Source organism: Dendropsophus ebraccatus, chromosome 12, assembly GCF_027789765.1.
Source record: "Dendropsophus ebraccatus isolate aDenEbr1 chromosome 12, aDenEbr1.pat, whole genome shotgun sequence".
Lineage (NCBI taxonomy): Eukaryota > Metazoa > Chordata > Amphibia > Anura > Hylidae > Dendropsophus > Dendropsophus ebraccatus.
The window spans coordinates 81854006-81879320 of NC_091465.1; the positions used below are offsets into that span (position 1 = coordinate 81854006).

A 25315-nucleotide genomic window follows, 5' to 3' on the forward strand; every position below is an offset into this window, starting at 1 on the left:
GGAAACACTAATTATTATGTTGTTGTCTCTGCTGGCAGAACAAGTGCGTGGGGAACCCGAGACTGACCAGAGGCTGTCTGCTAAGCCAGTGTATCTAATCCTGCGTGGTACTGCCCTGGGCTGAGGGGATCTAACCATATCATGTGTGATACCACCCTGGGATGGTGTATCTAATCCTATCATGTTTGCCTGGGCTAGTGTATCTAATCCTATCATGTGTCATACCAGCCTGGGCTGGTGTATCTAATGCTATCATGTGTGGTACTGCCCTGGGCTGAGGGGATCTAACCATATCATGTGTGATACCTCCCTGGGATGGTGTATCTAATCCTAGCATGTGTGCTGTGCTGGTGTATCTAATCCTATCACGTGTGATACCACCCTGGGATGGTGTATCTAATCCTATCATGTGTGATACTGTCTTGGGCTGGTGTATTTGAATCCATGACATGTGATACTGTCTTCTAAGCCAGTGTATCTAATCCTATTGCCGTGTGCCAGGGTAGCTATGCGATACTGTAGCTTCTGTGTGGGTGTAGGGTCACTTGGGCACCTTTCACCAGGAGTGGTGTTGGAACCCACTCCTGGTCAACCGGGCACTGCGCTTGAGGTTTGAATAACCCAAGTGTGAACAGGTGCATAGAAATAGACCAGAGTCCAATGCCTTGACCAGGATAACTTGGTTTACTGGTAAGAACTTCAGAGCAATACTAGTTAAGCAGGTGCAGGCGAGAGGTGGTTGAAGAGAGTTGTGCTGCAGGGTAGAGTAGAGGAACGTCTGGAGGACCCTGTCCAGGTAGTAGTGTACTCTGCCGGGATAGAGTAGAGGAGAACAGAAGAAGATACTGTACTCACGGATAGATACTGTGATCTGACAGCCTTTTGCCCTATAGCGTCAGATTCCCATCCTAATGTGATACGAGGTCCCAGGACTCTGCAACTGGGTTGAGCAGACTTTCTAAGACTTTCCAGTATAGCCATGCATTACAGTAGGATACTTCAGCTCGGTACACGCTATTTGTCCTACTGGGGTCAGTACCTAACTTCAGGGTTACTGCCCTGCGTCTTGCAGAAGGTATCCCTGGCTTGGACAAGGTTTTCCTCAGAAGATGTTACTACCTTCTAAGGGTCTAGTACTGCATTCTAGCTGTAGTCACCGCCATAAAGGAAAACTCTCCTTTGGTCCCTGCCAATGGTCCTGGCCTAAGCCAGGCCCTGGATTCACTGCAGTAGGAACTGTCCGTTTCTCTCCACCTCTACTGACTCAACAAAAAGACCCTCCCACCAGGAACTAGCTCCTATTTATAGGGGTACCTTTGCTAGTGTTTGATTGGTGAGGCTGTGTGTGAATGAGCAAGCAGAGATAGGAGGAAAAAGAGCCTGCGCCTGTAACAGGATAGTTCAAGTACAACATGTGATATCAACAGGTAACCCATGAGACCATCAGCTGTGCTTGACATAATACATTGAATAAATACAGCAGCGACACCTAGTGGGGAAAACACTTAACACACTCTCCTTCATCCCCTTCTGTGTGAAGCTGAGAGAGTTACTTTGCCCAGGTGTATAAAAACTTAGTGGCACACTGCACCATCTGGAGCCATCTGTGACACAAAACACAAGGAATACAGGTCTCTCCGTGGTCACTATACCCTACTATACGTGGTCATACTATTATTATGTATGATACAGTCTCTATCCTAATATCCAAAGCTGGACATAAGTGTGATATATGTGATATGGAGGCGTAGATTATGGCCTCACCGGCCTCAAAACTCTGTAGAGGGAGAGAAGGATCAGACATGTTGGATTTCATCTGCTTGACCCTTTTGCTCTTGGAAAGATAAGTCTGGCAGTGGCACGTGCCCTTTGGCTGAGCTGTGGGTAGGATAACCGACCTCTATAACACGGTCCGGTTGTTATCATTACTCAGTGATTATGTTTATCGCTTTGCTCCTCCGCTTTATTTTACATTGCTTTACATTGTGAGCTCTCTGTGAAATCTGGGCTAATCCCTGGTGACTCATCATTCCACCGTTTGTCACACAGGGTATAGATCCCAGGAGATGATCATGTGACTTCTGATGTCATCCGAGTGTTTACAGCATGGGGAGCTGGACACATCAAAGTTACTTATAAAATATGTCCGAACCTGTTCTCTCTGTGACTCATCGCTGTATTACTGACTGTGACCGGGAAATGTAGTAAGGTGCAATGTAATGTAATGTATGACCTTACCAGCAGAATAGCGAGTGCAGCTCTGAAGTATAATACAGAACGTAACTCAGGATTAGTACAGGATCAGTAATGTAATGTATGTACACAATGACCCCACCAGCAGAATAGTGAGTGCAGCTCTGGGGTATAATACAGGATGTAACTCAGGATTAGTACAGGATCAGTAATGTAATGTATGTACACAGTGACCCCACCAGCAGAATAGTGAGTGCAGCTCTGAAGTATAATACAGGACGTAACTCAGGATTAGTACAGGATCAGTAATGTATGTACACAGTGACCCCACCAGCAGAATAGTGAGTGCAGCTCTGGGGTATAATACAGGATGTAACTCAGGATTAGTACAGGATCAGTAATGTAATGTATGTACACAGTGACCCCACTAGCAGAATAGTGAGTGCAGCTCTGGGGTATAATACAGGATGTAACTCAGGATCAGTAATGTATGTACACAGTGACCCCACCAGCAGAATAGTGAGTGCAGCTCTGGAGTATAATACAGGATGTAACACAGGGTCAGTAATGTAATGTATGTGCACAGTGACCCCACCAGCAGAATAGTGAGTGCAGCTCTGGAGTATAATACAGGATGTAACTCAGGATCAGTAATGTAATGTATGTGCACAGTGACCCCACCAGCAGAATAGTGATTGTAGCTCTGGAGTATAATACAGGATGTAAGTCAGGATCAGTTTCCTTCCATTTGTGTGGGGATCACATAGGCCAGACACACAGTTACATGTATGCTCTTTGGTTACATGTACAATAAACGCGCAGTAACGCCATAATAAATAACGATTAGTTTTTTAATGAAAAAAAAGCAGTGCAGAAAAATATTTATTAAATATACATTTATCACATTCTATTCTCAGTGTCTTATATAGGTCTGCTTGAAATACATGGTATAGGTTCCGGTCATTACATGCTGTACAATGTACATACAAAGTACTGGAGGAGCGGGGGCTGTCCGGACGTTTCCATAGGTTCTGTGCCAGTCCGGCAGGATTTAGCGTCACAGCCACCACACCAGGATGAAGGGATCAGGGTGCGGAGCTGAGAAGATGACAAGGAGATAGGATCCAACAAAGAAGATGGAATGGGAAATCATTTCAGGTCTCTAGCTTCTCTATGTCCCCACATTGCTATAGGTAAGGTATGGCACAGGGAAATGCAATGAAGAATCACACGTCATGTCATATCCTTGAGTATCCTGATAGGATGGTGAGCATAGCCAGGAGTGAGAGCAGAGATGCGTCGTGTCTCACAGAGCCTCCTCCATTGTTTCTGTTCTGCATCCCATAGACGGTGACTGAAGACCCCCGGAAGGCCGCTCCTCCATTAGATCTCGCCATGCTCTCAGAGGCGCAGCCGGCCACTGTGATGGTGTATTCTACAAGGGAATATAGTGTATACTCATTACTCTCCATAGATAATATGATAAGTCTTATCATATAACAAAGTATTTAATAGAAACCTATCAAGAAAGTGTCTTTGGTTTTTGCACCATAATATTTTTTACATTACACATAGGTCATCATCGCATCACACACAGGTCATCATTGCATCACACATAGGTCATCATTGCATCGCACACAGGTCATCAATATATTACACATACATCATTACATCACACATAAATCATCATTGCATTATACATACATCATCATGGCATTACACATACATCATTACATTACACATAGGTCATCATTACATTACACATACATCACTGCATTACACATAGGTCATCATTGCATCACACATAGGTCATCATTGCATCACACACAGGTCATCATTGCATCACACACAGGTCATCATTGCATCACACACAGGTCATCAATATATTACACATACATCATTACATCATACATAAATCATTGCATTATACATACATCATCATGGCATTACACATACATCATTACATTACACATAGGTCATCATTACATTACAAATAGGTCATCATTACATCACACATAATATGGTATTACACATACATCAGTACATCATACATAGACCATCATTATATTACACATACGTCACTGCATTACACATAGGTCATCATTGCATCACACACAGGTCATCATTGCATCACACATACATCGTGGTATTGCACATACATCATTACATCACACATAGATCCTCATAACATCATACATAGATCATCATTGCATCACACATACATAATTGCATCACACATAGATCATCATTATATTATACATACATCATTACATCACACATAGATCATCATTACGTCACACATAGATCATCATTATATTACACATACGTCATCATTATATTACACATAGATCATTACATCACACATAGATCATCATTCTATATATTTTTTGTCAATGATTTAGGAAGAAGACGAGTGATGTTTCTGCAGGGTGTGACCTGTTTATACGATTGTCCTGGACAGAGGTTAAAAGGCTTTTAAGTGGCAATCACATCTTACCTGATACAATATTTCATGCTGTGTAATTATTATTAGTGTTGAGAAATCCCTAAACAATTTATCATTACTCATTCCCCTAAATTATACTACAAGCTACAGCGTGCTTCTGTGTAAAGAGAAGCATCGGAGAAGAAGCGGAAGGTGGAGGAGATCTTTACAGTCATTACAGGCTCCTGCTTATAGGACATGTCTAGAGGGTTATTATTATACTGTTCCAGTACCAAGTATTATATACATATATATGCATGTAGCACTATACATGGGAACTTAGAGCTTGTTTTGCGAGTCAAAAAGTCAATAATCTTTCTCAACTACCAGAATCCCATCCTAACTATAGATCTCAATCTTGTTAGGTGGGTGTCGAAGAAAACCATGGTTTGCTCATTGTTCTTGACTGACACGTGATTATTGTCATAGCTTAAAAAGTCAAAGTATTCGCTGGTAAGTTTGGCCTGACCCACCAAATACCAAACTTGTAGACTGGTAGACCACCGTATAGTTTCTATAGAACCTTATAGACTGGTAGACCACCGTATAGTTTCTATAGAACCTTATAGACCAGTAGACCACTGTGTAAACCCTACAGACTCTTGTAGGCTGATAGACCACCCTGTAAAACCCTGCAAACTCCTATAGACTTGTAGACCCCCAAGTGTTATCTTTACGGACCCTTGTAAATTAGTAGACCACTACATAAACCTTAGAGACCCTTGTAGACTGGTAGACAACCATGTAAACCCTACAGACCCTTTCAGACTGGTAGACCACCATGTATTATTTACAGACTCTTGTAGACTGGTAGACCCCCATGTACTCTCTACAGACTCTTGTAGACTGGTAGACCCCCATGTACTCTCTACAGACTCTTGTAGACTAGTAGACCATCAGGTAATCTCTACAGACTCTTGCAGATAAGTATACCATCATGTAATCTCTACAGATTCTTGTAGACTGGTAGACCACCATGTAAACCCTAGAGACCCCTGTAGACTGGTAGACCACCATGTCAACCCGACAGACTCTTGTAGACTAGTAGACCACCATATAACCTCTAAAGACTCTTGCAGGTTGGTATACCATCATGTAATCTCTACAGATTCTTGTAGACTCTCTACAGACTTTTCTAGACTAGTAGACCATCAGGTTATATCTACAGACTCTTGTAGACTGGTAGACCACCATATAACCTCTAAAGACTCTTGTAGGTTGGTATACCATCATGTAATCTCTACAGATTCTTGTAGACTGGTACACCACCATGTACTCTCTACAGACTTTTCTAGACTAGTAGACCATCAGGTTATATCTACAGACTCTTGTAGACTGGTAGACCACCATGTAAACCTTACAGACCTTTTCAGACTGCTGGAGTTACTACCATTTAGAGACACTACTACTTGCCCTATATAGGCTACCATCTTCCACCACCTTCCATACTTCTGCTACCATTGCAGCTACTGTTCCCCGATGCTACGGCTACTAATACTAATAGCTCTACATATTAGTTCTTTCTCCTGCCTTGTCCATCACACTCCATGCTGTAGCCAGAAACATTACTTTTCACAGGATAAATGTATAAAATCTTCAGACCTCATGGTGTCAGACACATCACATGTACCTTACTTCTACTCCAGCACAGAGTTCCTTGTCATGTGTGGACCTGTATATTGTCTGTACATAGCTTAGCTGGACCATTCAGGTGCAGAGGCAGCAATGTTTGCTTTGTGCATATTTTTGTCTTTTGTGACTGGACTGATCCATACAAACACTTTGTGATCCACGAGCTACAAGATTGGATCAAACATGTTCAAGCAGAGAACATAAAGAAACAAAAGCAAAACAAGTATGATGAAACCCAGGGCCGGGAGCGGACACTTGTGTGCTTTGTAGTTAGATATTCATGACGTCCCCCTATATACATCTGACCCTAGGAAGGTTGGTGAGAAGCTACAGAAACATCCAGGTGTGCCAAGACGTGAATGAAGGAAAAACTCCATGGACCCAAGGACAAATTCTACAATACTGTAGTGTCCACCCTGTCCAGTATTAGTAGGTGACACTATGTACCTGAGAGCAGAAAACTTCATACAACGTTTTAACAGCAAAGTATTCATACTACAATGGACACCATAGATGTCACAAGAGAAATAATGCTCTATAGTAATCTCTGGTATCTGATGAAGTTCAGCTATACATCTGCTTTAGTTTCCTCTTCTTTTCAGACCATGGGGATATCCTCTATACATCTTCCATTGTATCTTGTTATAATTGCTCATGTACTTTCCATGTACACCTAACACTCAGTAATTCAAGTTATATTGTACTTTGCAATATGACACATTAGGAGTAAACCTGTCTATTGTGAGAAAACTAAAGCAAAGGACAAAGCTCCACAGCTGTATAACAAAAAGATATTGTACTAAATGTGTCTACGGAAAAGCATAGAATATATTCATTCTCAAAATCAGGTTTACCAACATGTTAGTTAGAGGGCCAATATAAAAACTACCATAATACTGCCCCTATATAAAAGAATATAACTACTATAATACTGCTCCGATATACAAGAATATAACTATTATAATACTGCCCCTATATACAAGAATATAACTATTATAATACTGACCCTATATACAGGAATATAACTACTATAATACGGTTCAGGGAAGAAAAAGAGTGCTGCACCTCACACCTATGGCTGATACTTGTACCTCTCGGCTGCATAAAAAACATCAGAATTCTGTATGTGAATTGATCAAGCCACACTGCCCCATGTACCTCGTGCAGGTATCTGATACACATGGGTCCCTACACTAAGTCCACACTGTGCCAGTCAGCGACCACCACCCCCGCAGGCGTGCACAGTCAGGGAAGGGAGGCCATGGAACGGCCCTGCAACCCCCATGCCACAGGACCAGACCCAAAAATGCCACACCAAAACCCAGCCAGCACCACCGGCGGAGGAAGCTGCCCCCAAACAGCACAAGTCTGGATAAGGTATTGCACTCACCATAGCTATCAAAGATAGAATGGGACAGACAGGAGGGATTAAAACCATGAGCACTCAGATGTCTCCTGCTAATTGCGGTCATGTGGGCCTCACCAGGAGGAGTGCAAAACAAGGAGAAAAGAGAGAAACAAAATACGGTTCAGGGAAGAAAAAGAGTGCTGCACCTCACACCTATGGCTGATACTAGTACCTCTCGGCTGCATAAAAAACATCAGAATTCTGTATGTGAATTGATCAAGCCACACTGCCCCATGTACCTCGTGCAGGTATCTGATACACATGGGTGGTCACTGACCGGCACAGTGTGGACTTAGTGTAGGGACCCATGTGTATCAGATACCTGCACGAGGTACATGGGGCAGTATGGCTTGATCAATTCACATACAGAATTCTGATGTTTTTTATGCAGCCGAGAGGTACTAGTATCAGCCATAGGTGTGAGGTGCAGCACTCTTTTTCTTCCCTGAACCGTATTTTGTTTCTCTCTTTTCTCCGTGTTTTGCACTCCTCCTGGTGAGACCCACATGACCGCAATTAGCAGGAGACACCTGAGTGCTCATGGTTTTAATCCCTCCTGTCTGTCCCATTCTATCTTTGATAGCTATGGTGAGTGCAATACCTTATCCAGACTTGTGCTGTTTGCGGGCAGCTTCCTCCGCCGGTGGTGCTGGCTGGGTTTTGGTGTGGCATTTTTGGGACTGGTCCTGTGGCATGGGGGTTACAGGGCCGTTCCATGGCCTCCCTTCCCTGACTGTGCACGCCTGCGGGGGTGGTGGTCACTGACCGGCACAGTGTGGACTTAGTGTAGGGACCCATGTGTATCAGATACCTGCACGAGGTACATGGGGCAGTGTGGCTTGATCAATTCACATACAGAATTCTGATGTTTTTTATGCAGCCGAGAGGTACTAGTATCAGCCATAGGTGTGAGGTGCAGCACTCTTTTTCTTCCCTGAACCATAACTACTATAATACTGCCCCTATATACAGGAATATGACTACTATAATACTGCTCCTATATACAAGAATATAACTACTATAATACTGCCCCTATATACAGGAATATAACTACTATAATACTGCCCCTATATACAGAAATATAACTACTATAATACTGCTCCTATATACAAGAATATAACTACTATAATACTGCTCCTATATACAAGAATATAACTACTATAATACTGCCCCTATATACAGGGATATAGCTACTATAATATTGCTCCTATATACAGGAATATAACTACTATAATACTGCTCCTATATACAAGAATATAACTACTATAATACTGCCCCTATATACAGGAATATAACTACTATAATACTGCTCCTATATACAAGAATATAACTACTATAATACTGCCCCTATATACAGGAATATAACTACTATAATACGGTCTCGTATGTACAACACTAGAACGGCTCCCTATGTTCACAGTATGTTCCTGCAGAGGTGATAATGGTTACATATAAGTGAGTGAACTAAGTGATTATTATCTCATTAAATGATTTACCTATACAGTCAGTAGCGTCTCATTATCTAGTGGTATATTATAACTGCTATATACATCACTATAAGGACAGGTATTACAGGATAAGGTCATAGTAATGAGATGTAAGGAGGAGGAGGCAGAGATACATAACAAAACCTTGTGCCCAACCTAGAAAAAACAAGATTATAATAACACCTCCTCAGTAATGTAGATGTAAGGGAGGAGTGGACACGAGGAACATATCTTATTTCTCGCCTCGGGCAGAAATACTTCAGACCTGATTTTTCTCACCTGAGAATTTGTATTCTTTTACTTGACAGATAGGATTTCTGGTTCTTGTACATACAGTTTTTTATCCTGTATAACTTAGATTTAGGGCATGAGAAGCTATTACCCTACTGATATAGGTTTCCGAGATATCAGGTGGTTTTTAAATACTGATATCCCGTTTTAGGATGTTTTTATGTCACCATGACCTAAAGGGGCCTCAAAGAATGAGAAAAAATGGCCTTACTGACACAGCTCCACTCATAGGCCACATCTGGTATTGCAGCACATCGAAATCTAACTGAATGCCATCATATGTCTTGATCTTAAAGGGGTTGTCCACCATATGCCCAACCATAATGAGAATTGACAGGATAGAGAGATGTTGAGAGGGCATTCCCTGTCCCCAAGAAAGGTCTACTAAACTATTAGAAAACAGATCCACAGAAGAGACCAGGTACTTGGGAAACACGGAGCGGTGGGGAAGAGTGCCACTTTACCGGTTTGTTATTTTCCACTTATCCAAAAACACCCCTTCCTGGACAAACCCTTTAAGAGTATAAAAAAAAAACAGGAGGATTCGCTAAATACAGGAGTTCTACTTATAGAAGGTCATCTCACAAGGGTTGGTCCAATAAACCGAGACTTTGCTCAGACGCATTTCGAGATACAATGTCTTCATCAGATCCCTTGAACTTAGATGGTCTGGGCTCCTTTAACTAATTGCAAAGGATTTCCCTAATGTTTCTCCTATAAATGACTTATCATCTGCCAAGAATTTGTAAGAATAAGTCCTTTTGAAGTATTGTCCTTCAACTTTTATAAGTGAAGACTGATAGATGTTGAGCTGTACCATTATAAAAGGCTATAAAAGTAACAGACCACAACAAATAACTCAAGGCCCAGCATCCACCCTTTCCTATAAAACCTCAACAGGATTCTCTCAGTGTATACAGAGAGTTTATAAATTGCACAAACATCTTAAGACTTTATAAAGTTGTCGAGTAACTAAAGAACCTTCCTCTGAGGACCGATAAAGGGAAATAATGGTGAGTCAAGTATTCCTGGTAATAGAAGTAAAACATTACATAGAATAGTAAAATATAAAGGTCACTTAAAGGGGAGCTGCACTTTCTCTCAGCTCATGATAAAAAATTGAGACGGTCAAAGAGGAGACACTATTGGAGATGCAATAAGATGGAGCCGCAATGAATTTCTAAAAGAAACTAGATGTGTTCCTTTGTATGTATAAAATAAACCATTTACCTCCATGGGTGGCTGAATACTGAACACAGTGGTTTTCGTCCCCTGTGCAGTTTACATGGGTTTCTACATCACACGTTGGAGAATTTCTTGCAAAACAAGACGGGCAGCTCAGCCCATTATCTGTGGAATTCGGCTGCTGCCCTGAAATATAAAAACAAACAAAAATACATCTATAACTACAAAGAATAAATTACAATGAAATACAAATTTTGAATGTTCTTCCCATGAAAAACACCTATTGGGAATGGTGGATTTGGTGTTACCTGTAAAAAGGTAAAAAGTCTTTAGACGGCACTACTGTGTATATAGGTGGTGCACGTAGTAGGAAAAAAGTTCTGTCGGTACTGTAAAAGTTTAATCTCGGCACTCACCATAAATGCTTCATAATTTTATTGCAGAAAATTTTATTTTCACCACAAGTACAAGAGGACATTTTTGCATTAGCTTTTTTCTGCTGACAGCTGAAAAAGGCTGACGCCGAAACGTCCTGTTGTACTTGTGATAAATATGAAATTTTCTGCAATAAAATTATGAAGCATTTATGGTGAGTGCCGAGATTGATCTGTAAAAAGGTGTCACCCTTTATTGTAATTCTGACTGTATTGATAACTACAGGTAAGACCAAAACTTGTTCACCCCCTTCAAAGAGGATAGGGGAGAAGAAATGAGGAGCTTAAACGGGATGAACGAATGAAAACAATGATATCCACTTACCTCCCCGCCTCCAGCGCTGGAGCCCACATCACAGTACTCTGTTCCCCTGTCTCTTTATTGTCTGAGGCAGGACTTAAAGCAAATGTAACACTAGGTACATTGCTTTGTGTTTTTTTATATGAATGGACCGTCACTGGCGCAGAGATGCCGATGCAGCGGTCCTACTTTTTAACTGCCCGATTACCACTCAGGCGCTGGTCTATTACCGAGCACCAGCCGGGCATGAAGCACTGGAGGTGGGCCCCCAGCGTAACGATCTCCTCTCTGTGACGCTGCTCCATTGATTCTAATGGAGCCGTGTCACAGAGGGGAGGGGGTTCAAAAAAAGAACAGGAATGGGCATCCCCACACCGGCACAGATCCATTCATGTATAAAACACCAAGCAATGTACGTAGTGGTATATTCACTTTAAGATGTGACATGAACATCTGAATGGCTGAGAGGAGCCTGCTAACGTTACATCTCAAGTCCCATCTGGGACCAATAATCGGCCGGTGACCCAGGGCTTAAGTGAGCCCAGTGCTGGAGCTGGGGTGGTAAGTGGGTTTCATTGTTTTCATCCACCCCCTCCCCGGGGATACTGACAAAAGAGTTCCCCTTTAAGACTTTAGTAGAGAAGATGCGAGAGAAAAGATGGACGGGAGGGGTGGAGGGCAGGATTGGGAAAGGTTATGGAAAGAGGAGAGAAATGTGAAAGGAATGAGTTCTATTGGAATTGTACTTTCTTTCCTTCTTACTTGATTTGGTGGACAGGGTTATGGGCAGCAGGTACGCCTTTTTGCTCTTTTGACCCGTTGACCTTAACCCAAATGGCCCATAACAGGCACAGACGGTTTAAGATCGATCAAATACATAAATTAGAACCAAGGAAGTGTCAGCTCTTATGGTGTTTTTATTTTTATTTTTATTCTTCTCATCCTTGATTTTTTTTTTAAATGGTCTCTTCCTACTTTTATTGACAGTAATACAGCGGTAAGAAGTGTGGGAAAACATTAAAACTAGAAACTAGGAATCTCCATGGCTAAAGAGGTGGAATAGTGGTGGAAAAGTAGAGGGTCCTGGTGGGAAGGGGGGGGGTGTAATTTTTGGAAAGATTATGGGTGTTTAGAAGGCTTTTATTTTATGTCAAATGGCTTTTGGTATAAAAAAGATTCTTATTAGGGAAAAAAAAACCAAGTCAGGTTTTGTTGTATGGTGCTGGTGTATTATGTATTATTTTTTTCACTCTATAGTCACCTCCCATATGGCAGCTGGACAATCAGTACATATAGAAGGAGCTCACTACAGGGATGAGTCGACTGCTGCATTGGTACAAGCCCTGATCTCCTTTATGGGTATTCATTTAAAGAGCCGTTACGCAGCTCGATTATCATTCAGGCACGGCCATAAGAACAATCACTGAATCAATAACGGGCAATCACTAAATCAATTGTGCAGCACTTTACTTTCACAAGTCCGCAAATATAATATCTACTCTAAACATAACAACGTGCATCAAAGTGTGAGCAATACACAGGGGCAGCAGTGGGGGCACACTAAAGGGGCAAAAGTAAATTATAGAGGGGATTAACACCTGTCCATATGGATTCCAGGGTTATGTTTATTCCAAGCTTTAAGTATCGGTATAGGTTAGAGACTACTGCCCTGGATGTAGAGTATGATGGTGTGAGCATACATAGGAGGACTCATTTTGGACACTGGCGTAGCTACCATGGAGGCAGACCACACAGCTGCTACAAGGCCTGGGGCCGCCCTGGTGAAGTGTGGTCTCCCTCCATTGTATGGCTCACACCAGCCAGTGGCAGCACAGCACATCACAGACGCACCCCCCCCCCAGACAGCCTTTGGCAGGGCTTGCCCCCGGATTTGACAGGCTGCAAATCCACCCCACCCCCACCCCCCTAAAGGCCACCGGCCCTCACCAGTCACCGACAAACTCCACCTACACCAGTCCCCTGACTTGCCCACCCCCCCCCAGACCATCATACATGCCAGCCCCCCCCCCATGAGCTCGACATTCATTCCCCCCGTGTCTCCGCCACCCGAGTGACATCACTCATGCATTGGGGAGTCGGGAGAAGGAGGTTCCTGTAATGGGTGGGTACATGTGTATGTTGGTGTGGGCCAGTGGCTGTCGGATTGCGGGTGTGGGCCAGCGGTTGTTTGGGAAAAGGAGGGTTTGCAGTCCAGCAGCTGTATGGGGGCAGGGTAGGCGCGATGCCCCTGTCAGAGGAGGGAACAGGGGTGTTGGGGTTTGATGTTGAGGGGGAGGGGATTAAGGGGCATACAGAAAGCATGGGCCCTCATAGTCCTAGATTGCTTCCATAGAAAGTTAGGCTATAATTGACTTCCCTGCCCCCTTTGTTATAAAAGAAAATATAGCATTAAGTCACATACAGTTGATTGTGCCATTGTTGCAGAAGTCATTGGAGCAGCACACTGTGGTCACTCTCACATGGAATTTCTCTGTGGTTAAAGTCGCAGGGTGGCTGCAGCTATGAAGACTTCCACAGGATTTCTCTATGACAGCACTTCTCCTTTGTCCTCCTAAAATAGAACATAGTAAAGAATTTAATGTCCATTCGATTTACTCATTTACTCATCTAATCATTACACAAGACTTTTTTTGCTGAGACCAGATCCTTTTTAACCATGAACACTTGATCTTAGAGTCCAAGGTTCTTCTACTGATTAGAGGCACATCAGGAAAACCAACCTGATCGGAAGACTCTCTTATGTGTATAGTAATGCCAGAGCAGGTGTTTGGCAGCTGATTATTGCCGTCTTATCAATGAAAATGTGTGCACACTTGACTGAGCCATATATATATATATATATATATATATATATATATATATATATATATATATATGGTGGAGTATGGGGTGCCTTAATTCCTATATTATATAAACGGACAAAATCATGGCTTTATTGGTTCCGATACTTTCAGACCAGCATTAATTTCCCAATCCAATAGCTTTCGTGGCTGTGACTACAACAACTATAACCAATTGTTAATCAGTGTCATGAGCAATGCTTCCTCAACACTAGAGATGATCGAACAGCGGAAAATCTTAGGTTGTATCGCACTCAAACCTTGCCGAACCTTCCGCATTTGATTCCCGATGCCTTCCCGGTCCGTGGGGAAGGAGGAGACAGCCCGGGTACCGCCAGGAATTCCGGGATTCATCCTAGATAATAGGCTGTGTCCCGGAATTCCAGGCGGTACCCAGCATGGACAAAGGGCCACATGTATCATCCGGCGGACGGATGATTTTTGGCGGAAAGTGCCGATTTGCGTATTATTTTATACGCAAATGGCCGATTTGCGAATAAAATAATCGCAAATCGGCACTTTCCGCCGAGTACGCCAGGGGGCGGAAAGGGGGCGGAAAGTAGGCGGGAAGTGGGCGTACAAATGTACGCCGAAAACCTACTCCAGTCCTCAGCTGGCGTAGGTTTTCGGCGGTGCGCACCGGCGCGCACAGGATTTATGTACAGGCAGTCCGCCTCTACATAAATCCCCGTACCGCCGGAGCTGCGGGGGCATTTTTAAGTCCGGCGTAAAAAACGCCGGACTTAATAAATGCCTCCCAAAGTGTTTATTTTGGGGGTACCTGTAGCTAAAAATTTCACCCCAGGAAAACATGTCTACCAGGATTCTACCAGGAATGGTTACTTGGTAAGAGTCTGTTAATGGACTGTGCGGAAAGTGTTCTATGTGTGAAAGGCACGTGTGGTGTTTGTAGGGGAATACAGAAGATATGTATAGTTTGGTTTTGTTGGGTTTTAAGGAAAGATAGCCCACACATACATCTTGCCCCGGAGCCCTGTAATGTTTGTCCCAGGTTTCTTCCTTTCATGGATTCATTTGGCCACCTGGACAATCACCCATCTTTCAACAATTGTCCTCAACCAGTGTCTCATAGCTATAGCCAGAATAATAGTCATAAAGGACCCCATATAATTTTCACATTCAATTATTTTAGATATGTAAGCAAATATCTACCTTTACCTGAAAACCAATCTCCTCCTTACCATTATCATCTTTAAAAGACTTCTCGGTTCGGGTCACCATACAGTGACTTTGCGGAGATTTACAGCGCTCATAGTGGCCACTACAAGTATTTGAGTTGATTGCGAGACAAACTTCACACTCTAGAGCGGCACCTGGGGGAGAAGGAAATACCATATAAATGAATGAGACAACGCGTGAAGGTGTAGAAGAAATCATGTAAATGTTTTACCCTCTGGTTTGTAGTAAGAGCTCACAAAAACATCTGACTATCCTTTCACATTATAGCTGTCAATCTTCAGCATTCATGGACATGAAAATGACCCCAGAAACTCAAATTTTTACTTGATCACAAAAGTTTTCAGCTTCAGAAGTTCTACTGGTCAAAGTTCAGATGGACCTTCCATGAAAGGAGCATCCACATAAAAGATGTTTACAGCATATCCATAGAATACCCAACAATGGTGGTCCTCGGGTTTCTGTGTCCATCAAGACTCGGAGTACAGAGAATATGGTGTCTGACCACCACAATCAGACATTTTTATTTGTGCAGCCTTCTAATTTCCTCGCACTCATCCCCTGGCATTCTGGAGACCTTATAGGAACTAGAACGTTGTAGCTCCACTAGAAGGCAATCATGACTTCCTCCAGTCATCCAGAACCAAGGGCAATTCTGGATGTTACTTATTTATCTATATGGGGGTGGGCCACATTTGGGTGGTCCCATCATAATAGGGTTTATGAGATCAAATACAATATATAACAAAGGTTTATCAATTGTTCGAGATAAGGAAAAACATGTCTGATTTCAAAAACAGAACCACACTTGTCCACACGACCACTCACTTCGAGGAAGCTGACCCACAATACCACATACAGCCCATGGACAGGTGTGGCACTGTTTTAAGAAGAAAATAGCCATGAGCTTCTAACCCCAATTACACGTACTTGTTTTGGCGGAAAACCTGTTGAGACATGGGTGAATATTTCAGTAGATCTCTGAGATCACGTAAGGTTATCTCTACGCTACTAAATAACTTTCAATTTTATTCCCATTTTAAAATACATACAGCTAATCCAGATTGTCTGGAGCATATCCATTCTGTGGTTCCTGATTCAGAGAAGTATATACACAACAAACCTTCCCGAAGCATGTTGTCACTAGAGCTCATGGGACTTTCTGAAAGGTGACTCTTTTGTAGAATGTTTCGAACAATACAAGCACACAATATAATAGTTTCTGGCAAAACATAATGTAACTTTAAGACCATTAAAACCGGCTTGAGCTGTTTGTTGTCAGCTGTTTGTTAAGGTACCATGGAAATGCTCTGCCCTGCGGTGGTTTAGACAAGATTATAGATTTTCCATGACCATTAAGAGTACCAGTGATATCTCGCGATCAGTAGCTGAGGAGCCTACCTTATACTATTCTTTTATGCAGTAGGTTCTAAAGCTCCCTTTAGAGGTGGCTAGAGACAGACTGATTTTGGCTCTTAAATGGGCCATGCCATTCAATAAGCTTTTAATGTTGAGACCCTCATTCAGGAGAACGATGCTGAAGAAACCCATAGGAAATACTATCTTAACCAATCATATGGTGTGGCGAATCACAGCTATGGGCTAAAATTGTTGGGCATTTATTATATTTTGAGAAGGGAAAGGAAATGCTCGGCATTGGGAACCAGCACCATGACAGTGGCACCATCAGTGGATCGGTGCAGGTGACCATAGGTTTCTTTTCCATACCAAGTCCAAATGTAGCAGCACAGTATGACTCAATATATCGTATACAATGGCCTGGGGTGCATGTGGGAACAGCTGGAGACCACAGCAATAACCTCAAGATTGGTGCGTTGAGACACAGCTCTGACTTGGGGGTAAAGTTGCTGAGTAGAGATGAGCGAACCTGGAGCATGCTCGAGTCGATCCGTACCCGAACTTTTGGCACTTGATTAGCAGTGGCTGCTGAACTTGGATAAAGCCCTAAGGCTATGTGGAAATCATGGATATAGTCATTGGCTGTATCCATGTTTTCCAGACAACCTTAGAGCTTTATCCAAGTTCAGCAGCCCCCGCTAATCAAATGCCGAACGTTCGGGTTCGGATCGACTCAAACCTGAACCCGGTTCGCTCATCTCTATTGCTGAGGCATCTGTCCAACGCCCAGCAAGTTCCTTTTCTGATGAACAGGACATGCACAGAACATGCTGGGAGTTAGACCCTTGCCTTAACAGCTGCCTGCCCAGCGTGAGCTACCTCTTCCTTCACTATCTTTGCAGAACCGCAGAAGACAAACTTTGGATGTAGACTTTAAAGTTTTTGGTTGGAAAGCAAGCTCGGTCTCAGAAAAATATATTTTTTTAAATTTTAAAAAAGACGGGCCCAAAAGTACTATTGCAAATGTTGTAAAACTTTTACATGAGTTTTGCACACTTTGGGTCTGACTAAATGACTAAACTAGACAGTCTAGAGACACATCAGATTCTTCAATCAGCCGGAGACAGCGATAACTGAATCATCTGATGACTGTCTACGTTTGTACTGTAAGTGAGACCGTTTTCAGGAAATCTGGGCCATTGTGTCCATAGTTTGACATTTACTTTCAGGTGATAATTTGAGTAATGTGAGACACTGGGGACTTAGTGTCTCACAACTTTATGGAGCCAACAGTAGTTGTTTGCCAGTGTATCCAGAGTAACCAGATTGTCAGATATGAGTCAGTTCTGAGCTGAACTGGCACAGAGCCAACCTCCAGTGACCAATCCTAGGAATTTCTAATATTCTCTCATTTTTACAATTATTATTATTTTTTTTACATTTATTTATTTATTTTATGAAAAAAGAAAAAGAAAGAAAATTGTGAAATTCTTGCTCAAAACTGAAATGAAAATATTGAAAAAAGAAATGAAGAAAATGTCCTTGGTAAACATTGGCTCCCTGCCAGGCTGTAGACATGTGCCGCGGTTCCTTTCCAGGGCAGACTTCAGGAAGTCAGTAATTTGCTGGCTTGTGCCAAAGGCGAAATGAATTCCACATGTTTCCCCAGCGCAATATAAGCCGAACGTTATATCATAGAATGGTGAAAATGAGTAGGAATATACGTCTGGGTACAAGCAAGCAGTCACGTAGAGCAGGTCTAGTTCATTATAAACTACTCCCTGGCGTGACTTTTATAGTTACAACTAAAGAAGAGCCGAATTGGAAACCAAACCAGAGAATTTATTCATACTGTAAGATATTAAGAGGTGTTATCCAGGTGCGGGGAAAAAAAAAATCTCTGTTTTTCTAATCCTAGACAATCCTTCATGACTTTGGGTACTATTACATGAAGCGATTTTTCGGCGATCAACGGTTAACGAACTCATACTACCGGTATTGCGAACAACCTGAAATCTTTCACCTACTTACACGGAACGATGATCGTTACTTATAATCGTTATTGCATTTGTCCTGTCATAGCCACTGCGATCGCCGCTATTGCGAACGGCTGAACAACGTCTTATTACATGTGAACGATTTGCAAACGATCAACTATAAAAATAGGTCCAAATTCTATTGAACGACCAACGATTTCTCGTTGGTCCTTTAATCGTTGCCTGCTATTACACTAAACAATTATTGTTCAAAACCGAACTATTTAACCATTTTTAGAACGATAATCGTTCCGTAAAATACCACCCTTACACTTTATCATGGACCCATACACCCTAAGTAACTGTAGACCCAGTAAGTATTCTCCTACATGTGTTCTTTATGGGTAGGGGGAGGTTGAGACACAGTCACACAGCTCTGGTGCCAGTCTATCCCTCCAAAAACAAAAAGATCAGGGTGCAAAAACGCAGCGCACCCAACCTTGCTCTTCACTGACATCATTTGGTGGCAGAGAGAACCCCACATACACCACCAGTACCGGGTTTGGTCTACTTTTCTATAAAGTGTATAGGCACCCTTAGCAGTTTGACCTAAATATTTTTCAAAAAGTTTTTGAGGCTTAGAGGTGTGACTCCACGTAAAAGACTCATTGGAGACAATTTTACTCAGTCGGTCAATCAGTCAGTCAGTTGACCAGTTGAGTTTCTTAGGTTACATAATGCAGCTGTTCTAGACATCTTAATGCTGAAAGTCTCGGTGACTGGGCCCATTGTAGTCTCACTGTCATTGTATGCAAGAAACTGTGCAGTGCTGTATGCATAACCACTCACTTTACCTTCACTGGGTCAGGTCTGTGATCACCCAGTCCCGTGAATGTACAGTCCAGTAAGCTAAACTACTGTATCGTACGGTAAGTCAAAAGTTTTGATTAGTCTGGGGTCTTGGTGTTAAGACTCCCACTCATCATTAGAATAGACTGAGAAGCACATGGCTGTGCGGTTCTCTCCACATCTCGTTGCGGCAGACTTTCTCCATTGTACACCCAGGGAGCCCTTCTCTTGCAGAGTGACGGAGACCACAGTGATCAGAGGAGTGAAGACAACTTCTAATATTGCCCCGAGGTCTGAACACCCAGACACCGATTATCCTGCTAAACTATATAGCAATCTGCACAGCCCTTCCGGCTCTATAACATTCTGCTCACATGTCAGATTGCTTCATTAAGGTGATAGGTTCAATTGAACTTCCCTTCTCGCCACCTGCTCCGGGCATCTCCTGAGGTTGCTTGTAGTAATGTGATCCCATAACAATAGGGAAATCTCTACATACAATCTTGAGTAATTGAACATGACTACAATAGAGGCCATGACCTAGACGAAACTCTGTTTCCCAGTTCTGCTATTGTACATAATCCTACCAGTAGACTTTGCTCTGAAGTCGTCTCACGAAGAGTAATAGACAGTATTGTCCTCGTCATCTTCTATAGAATTCTAACTCACTATAATGTAACAGAATGATTCATGGCAGGAAACATTAGTCAGACGTCTCACTTCCTTTTTTAGGACTTTCCCATTTAGAAAGTTAAACTTATCGTATAGGAAGAGATGAGGATACTTCAGACCTCACACTATGAAATTATGGGGTAGAAGAAAGTCTAGTATCAAGATCTGGGCGCCTCCTTATGTCATTGGCCGCGCATTCGTTGAGGGCTATTGACCCTCCCCCCCATCTTTTAGCTCCAGTGGAATGATGTACGGTATTTTCTATAAGACCTACTTATCCATGACTTTACTCACTCTCTCCGGCAGTGGCCATCTTCTTTGGTTCATATCCATTTAATGATACAAATACACAAAATAGTTTTCCAAAATGCTTATCATATATTCTTTAAAGGGGTACTCCAAGAAAAATTACCTTATCCCCTATCCACAGAATAGGGGACAAGTAAGAGATCACGGGTGGTTCGACCTCTGAACCGCCCGGTGATCTCCGTATCGAGCCTCGGCTTCTGTATTACTTCTTCTGTGGATAGGGGATAAGTTATTTTTCTTGGAATACCCCTTTAATTTCAAATAGCAAAAAATGTCAAACTACCTAATATCAAATGCACGGACATTTATCAGACTCTGTTGTGACGTATCCACATGGAAGAGTTGGAGTCCCTTTGCTACAATCCATTCACTTTGCTGAGTTGACTGGAGGAAATAGGTGGTGGTACGTCATCACGCAACGTTTTGGGGGTCACGTCCCCTTTGGCCAACCTTGACTCTCGAGCTTCCATGTGGATACACCACAACAGAGTCTGATGAAAGTCCAATCACTTGTGGGGGATTTGATATTGTGTAAAGTATGAAGTTTTTGTCATTTTTTGCTATTTGAAACTAAATACATGATTAGCATTTTGGAACACTATTTTTTTGTCCTTGCATCATTTAAAGGATGTGAAGATATTATTATAGGTTAAAGCGAACCATTTTCCAGGACATTAACCCTGAATTGTACCACATGGTGGATCTTTCTTTATATTAGACATCTTCTATGGTTCACACAGCAACATGGCACCTGGTTCCCGAAAAAACCTCATCATGGTTTTGTGATCTTTGATTCTAATTCCTAAGCTTCTCTGCTTCTTTCCCATAAAGCCTCCAGAATATAAAAGGTACAAAGAATCCTATACGCTCTATTATTCATCTCCTATGATGTCAGCTGCCTCACCCTGCTATTATATGTAATGCCCACAGGCTTCCCGTAAAGCTCCCGGACTACAATGCAAAACCTGGACTTGGTGGCGACAGCTTCCCCTGCAAACCTTCACTCTATGATCCCGTAATACTGATGTGAAGTGGTTTACTGGAATTCGCATCAAATTAGATTCAGATTTGGGCCTCCACTTGCTGGAGCAGGTGGAGTATGCCCGAGCCGGAGAGTGTTAAGATAAAAAAAAAAAAAAAAAATTAATTTGTAATAAACTTAATTTGTTTTGAATTTTTTGCTTATCGCTAGTGATGAGCAAACTTGCTGAATGTTTGGGTTTGGCCAAACCTGAAGGCTCGGCATTTGACTCCCGCTGCCTGGAGAAGTTGAATGCACCCCTTGGACTTCCAGGACAACGTAGATACAGCCTATGATTGTTTCCATTTTTTCCAGGACTCCCTAGGGCAGCATCTAACTTCTCCAGATGTTGGGAGTCAAATTTCGAGCCTTCAGGTCTGGACAAATCCAAACATTCGGCAAGTTCGCTTATCACTACTTATCACTAATCTCTAGGAACATATTTAAATGGATAAGGTCACTATAAAAAACTGTTTGCCCCATGGTAGAGATATGTCAATCGTTTTTATCAGTCAAGGACAGGGTGTTCACTAAAACAAGCAGGGAGAGTATACGCAAGGTATGATGGACTTCCAATGTAAGTCCATGGGAACATCTTGATCACAGAAAGTGAAAGTTCTCTGTGTCAAAAGTTATTTTTTAAAGTGACAGGCACTTGTTAATGAAAGCATGATCTAAGTGATTCTCCATGGGTGTACAGCACGCCATAGGTTGCATGATGGGGACATCAATTTATGTATTTGACCTTGTCATTGAAAAATAAAGGTCACTAGTGGTGACTTACCTCCCCAAGAAGAAAAGTCTGAGGCAACTGAAATCTAATATACCCAACTATTGGGGGAAATTTACCAGGCAGTCTTATAGTCTGATTCTCTTAGTTGCCCATAGCAACCAATCACAGCTCACCTTTCATTCTACCAAAACAATGTGAGAAATAAAAGCTGAGCTGTGATTGGTGGCTATAGGCAACAATGATTATTTACAATCAAAAGAGTTGGGCACCTCCCATATCCATGAGACAGATGACTGATCCCACCTAAATCGCCAAGGATGGATGGGCCTTTAGCCCACATTTCTGCAGCCATAATATAGTGTATCAGGATTATGGCCACAAAGTCCTAACCTTACACAATTCCAGTCAACTAGGCAGGTTTTGATCACTATACAATACTTTGAGGGCAAGGGTGTAACTACCACTGTAGCAGCCATAGCGGCGGCTACGGGGCCCGCCAGCTCCTGCAATACACTGGGCCCTCTGAGCTGTCATCATTTCCAGCACCCGGTGGCCGAGCAAATGTTCCTTTAACTGCAAGCAAACCTGATTAACGCTTACAGTTATAAAGTTACGACTAAACTTAACGGGTTTGTGGTCAGTCAGGAAGGGGGGGGGGGGGGGTGTCCAAAAATTTGCTTACGGGCCCAGCCATTTCTAGTTACGCCCCTGTTTGAAGGGGTATAATTTAGTCTATTACCACAGTATATACAAGTATCTGTTGACTCCTTTAGCTCTGCTACATGTATACAAGTAAGTAGTTTGCCCCCTACCCTGTCCCTGGGCAGATTATAAGGGGCTTAGATACCATTACGGAGAAAGCAAAGTACCTGCTGAAAGTGAGATAATAGAGTGTTATTATTCAGGCAGCATGGTGCGCTGTGGTTAGTACTGTTGCCTTTCAGCACTGAGGTTTTGGGTACAAACCCAACCTAAGCCAACATCTGTTAGCACGCTGTAGGTTCTCGCAGTGTTTGTGTGGGTTCCCGCCAAGTACTGTGGTTTCCTTGTACATTCTAATAAGTGATGAAATTTACGTTGTGATCCCCAGTGTGGCCGAGGATTAACATGACGGATGACTATGTTGATGTATATAAGTATTGGTTACATAGAAGTTTTGTCATTGAATGGATATAAACACCAGGGGGGTCTGTAGTTTGGGAGTGTATAAAGTAGATCCCTAATGGGGGCTGAATATCCACTAAAACAATATCAGATGACTGGAAACCTCTTATAAACAGGTGCGAAATTTGTTTAAACTTCCCCGACTTCACGCGCATTAAATACACAATCCCGTACACGTCCCGTGTCCGTCTTCCATAAACATTGTATGCTCCTTATAAACAGAGCGTCCTTCTAGAACAGCGCAGATCCTTCCTATATGTCACAATATTATGAAATCCAGGACGAGATCTTGCTAATACCTCTCTCTATATATACACCCCGCCATAATCTGCTTCCTGGCACCCCATCAGGATCTCTCCCAATAAGGTTCGTCTACTGGCTGAAATGTGTAAAGTTGCCAAAGATAAAAATATAACAGAGATCGAAACGGCCCCAATAACCACTTCAATATGCCGGTTATGTAACAGATATTTAGTTAAAAGTACAGAGTTAAAGCGGCTGAGTTTATCGTTAGATCCATCTCTCCTCATTTCTACCATCTTAGGCTATGTTCACAGTACGTAAAACAACGGCCGTAGTTTTCACCGCACAACTACGGCCGTTGTTTTGAGGATGATACGATATACTGTAGCAATTCGTACGAACTACGGTCGTACAATGCACACAGCGTATAAGACTACGGCTACGACCCGCGAAAAATGAACGTGACATTTATTTGCATGACATGACATTTGCGTGACATTTATTTATTTCGGCCAAATTAAACTTGAATTTAATGTAAAAAATTTACTGAGTGGTTTATTAAGCTAGTCGCAGTATTTCAATTAAATGACATGTTTCAGCCCGATTAAAAACATGCTAGGAGGCAATATTAAACAACGGCCGTTGTTTCACGACCAGCCCGTATGCTCGTAATTCTACGACCATGGTTTTGACCGCAAAATTCCGTCCGGTGAAAACAACGGCCGTTGTTTTACGTAGTGTGAACATAGCCTTAGTGTGTTATCTGAAATTTTAGGCGTAAACGGGACATATTCTCCAATAGTAAGTTCTGTTTTGTCGCCATAACTGCCCTGAGTTACATCTAACGGAATAATTTGAATTTATGCAAATATTTACAACTTCTAACTTAATTTTAAAAATTTTAATTTTGACTTTTTTTTTTTTTTAATTCAGAGGATTTCTTAAAGTGCAGGTTACAATTAGATCTAGGTACGCCTCATTACCTGCTGTTAGTAGAGCGGAACAGACGGCGAGGATGAACATCATGGTCTTTCCTTCCCCCAGGTGCCAAGACGAGCTCTACGAATGAAGGATTTCACCGACCTTTAAGACTATGTTTCCATGTGTCAGCCTGTTCTCTTCTTGCTCGTCCTTGTCTCTCCCACAACAAACCAGCTTCTTTAAAGACAATATACCTTCTTCTCCCCGGTAATCCCCCCTGGCGACAGACGTAGGTGCCCTTTTCTTACAAGATCGAACCGGCAAAATCTCTCGTCCTTGAAACAGTTCCAGGTAGGTTTGAGGTTACGCAGGTGATGAGGTTGTAGGAAGCAAATGTCCTATAAAGAGTAGGTCCCTTTAAATCTCGAGCTCATTGGTAGGGCCGGTACTGAGAGGAGGACAGGTGATGAAGTAGGTGACATTAGAGTCTTCACAAGCAAATGCAGAGTGAGCGAAGTGTGAAGGAAGAGAACTTCATAAGAAGAGAAGAAGAGAAGAAGTGCTGCTGCAGAGGAGATGTGCACAGAAGTTACT

The 25315-nt window shown here is 42.4% G+C and overlaps 1 protein-coding gene across 1 annotated transcript; it reads right to left on the reverse strand.

The window, feature by feature from the left end:
- Positions 1–3026: 3026 nt before the first annotated feature.
- Positions 3027–25315, reverse strand: LOC138769334 (phospholipase A2 inhibitor and Ly6/PLAUR domain-containing protein-like). Its single transcript, XM_069947734.1, has 5 exons — positions 24784–25315; positions 15480–15611; positions 13839–13988; positions 10727–10867; positions 3027–3628 (listed from the first exon to the last, which is right to left on the reverse strand). Exons 1-5 carry the CDS (start codon positions 24824–24826, stop codon positions 3432–3434), a joined length of 663 nt encoding a protein of 220 aa, XP_069803835.1. The 5' UTR covers positions 24827–25315; the 3' UTR covers positions 3027–3431.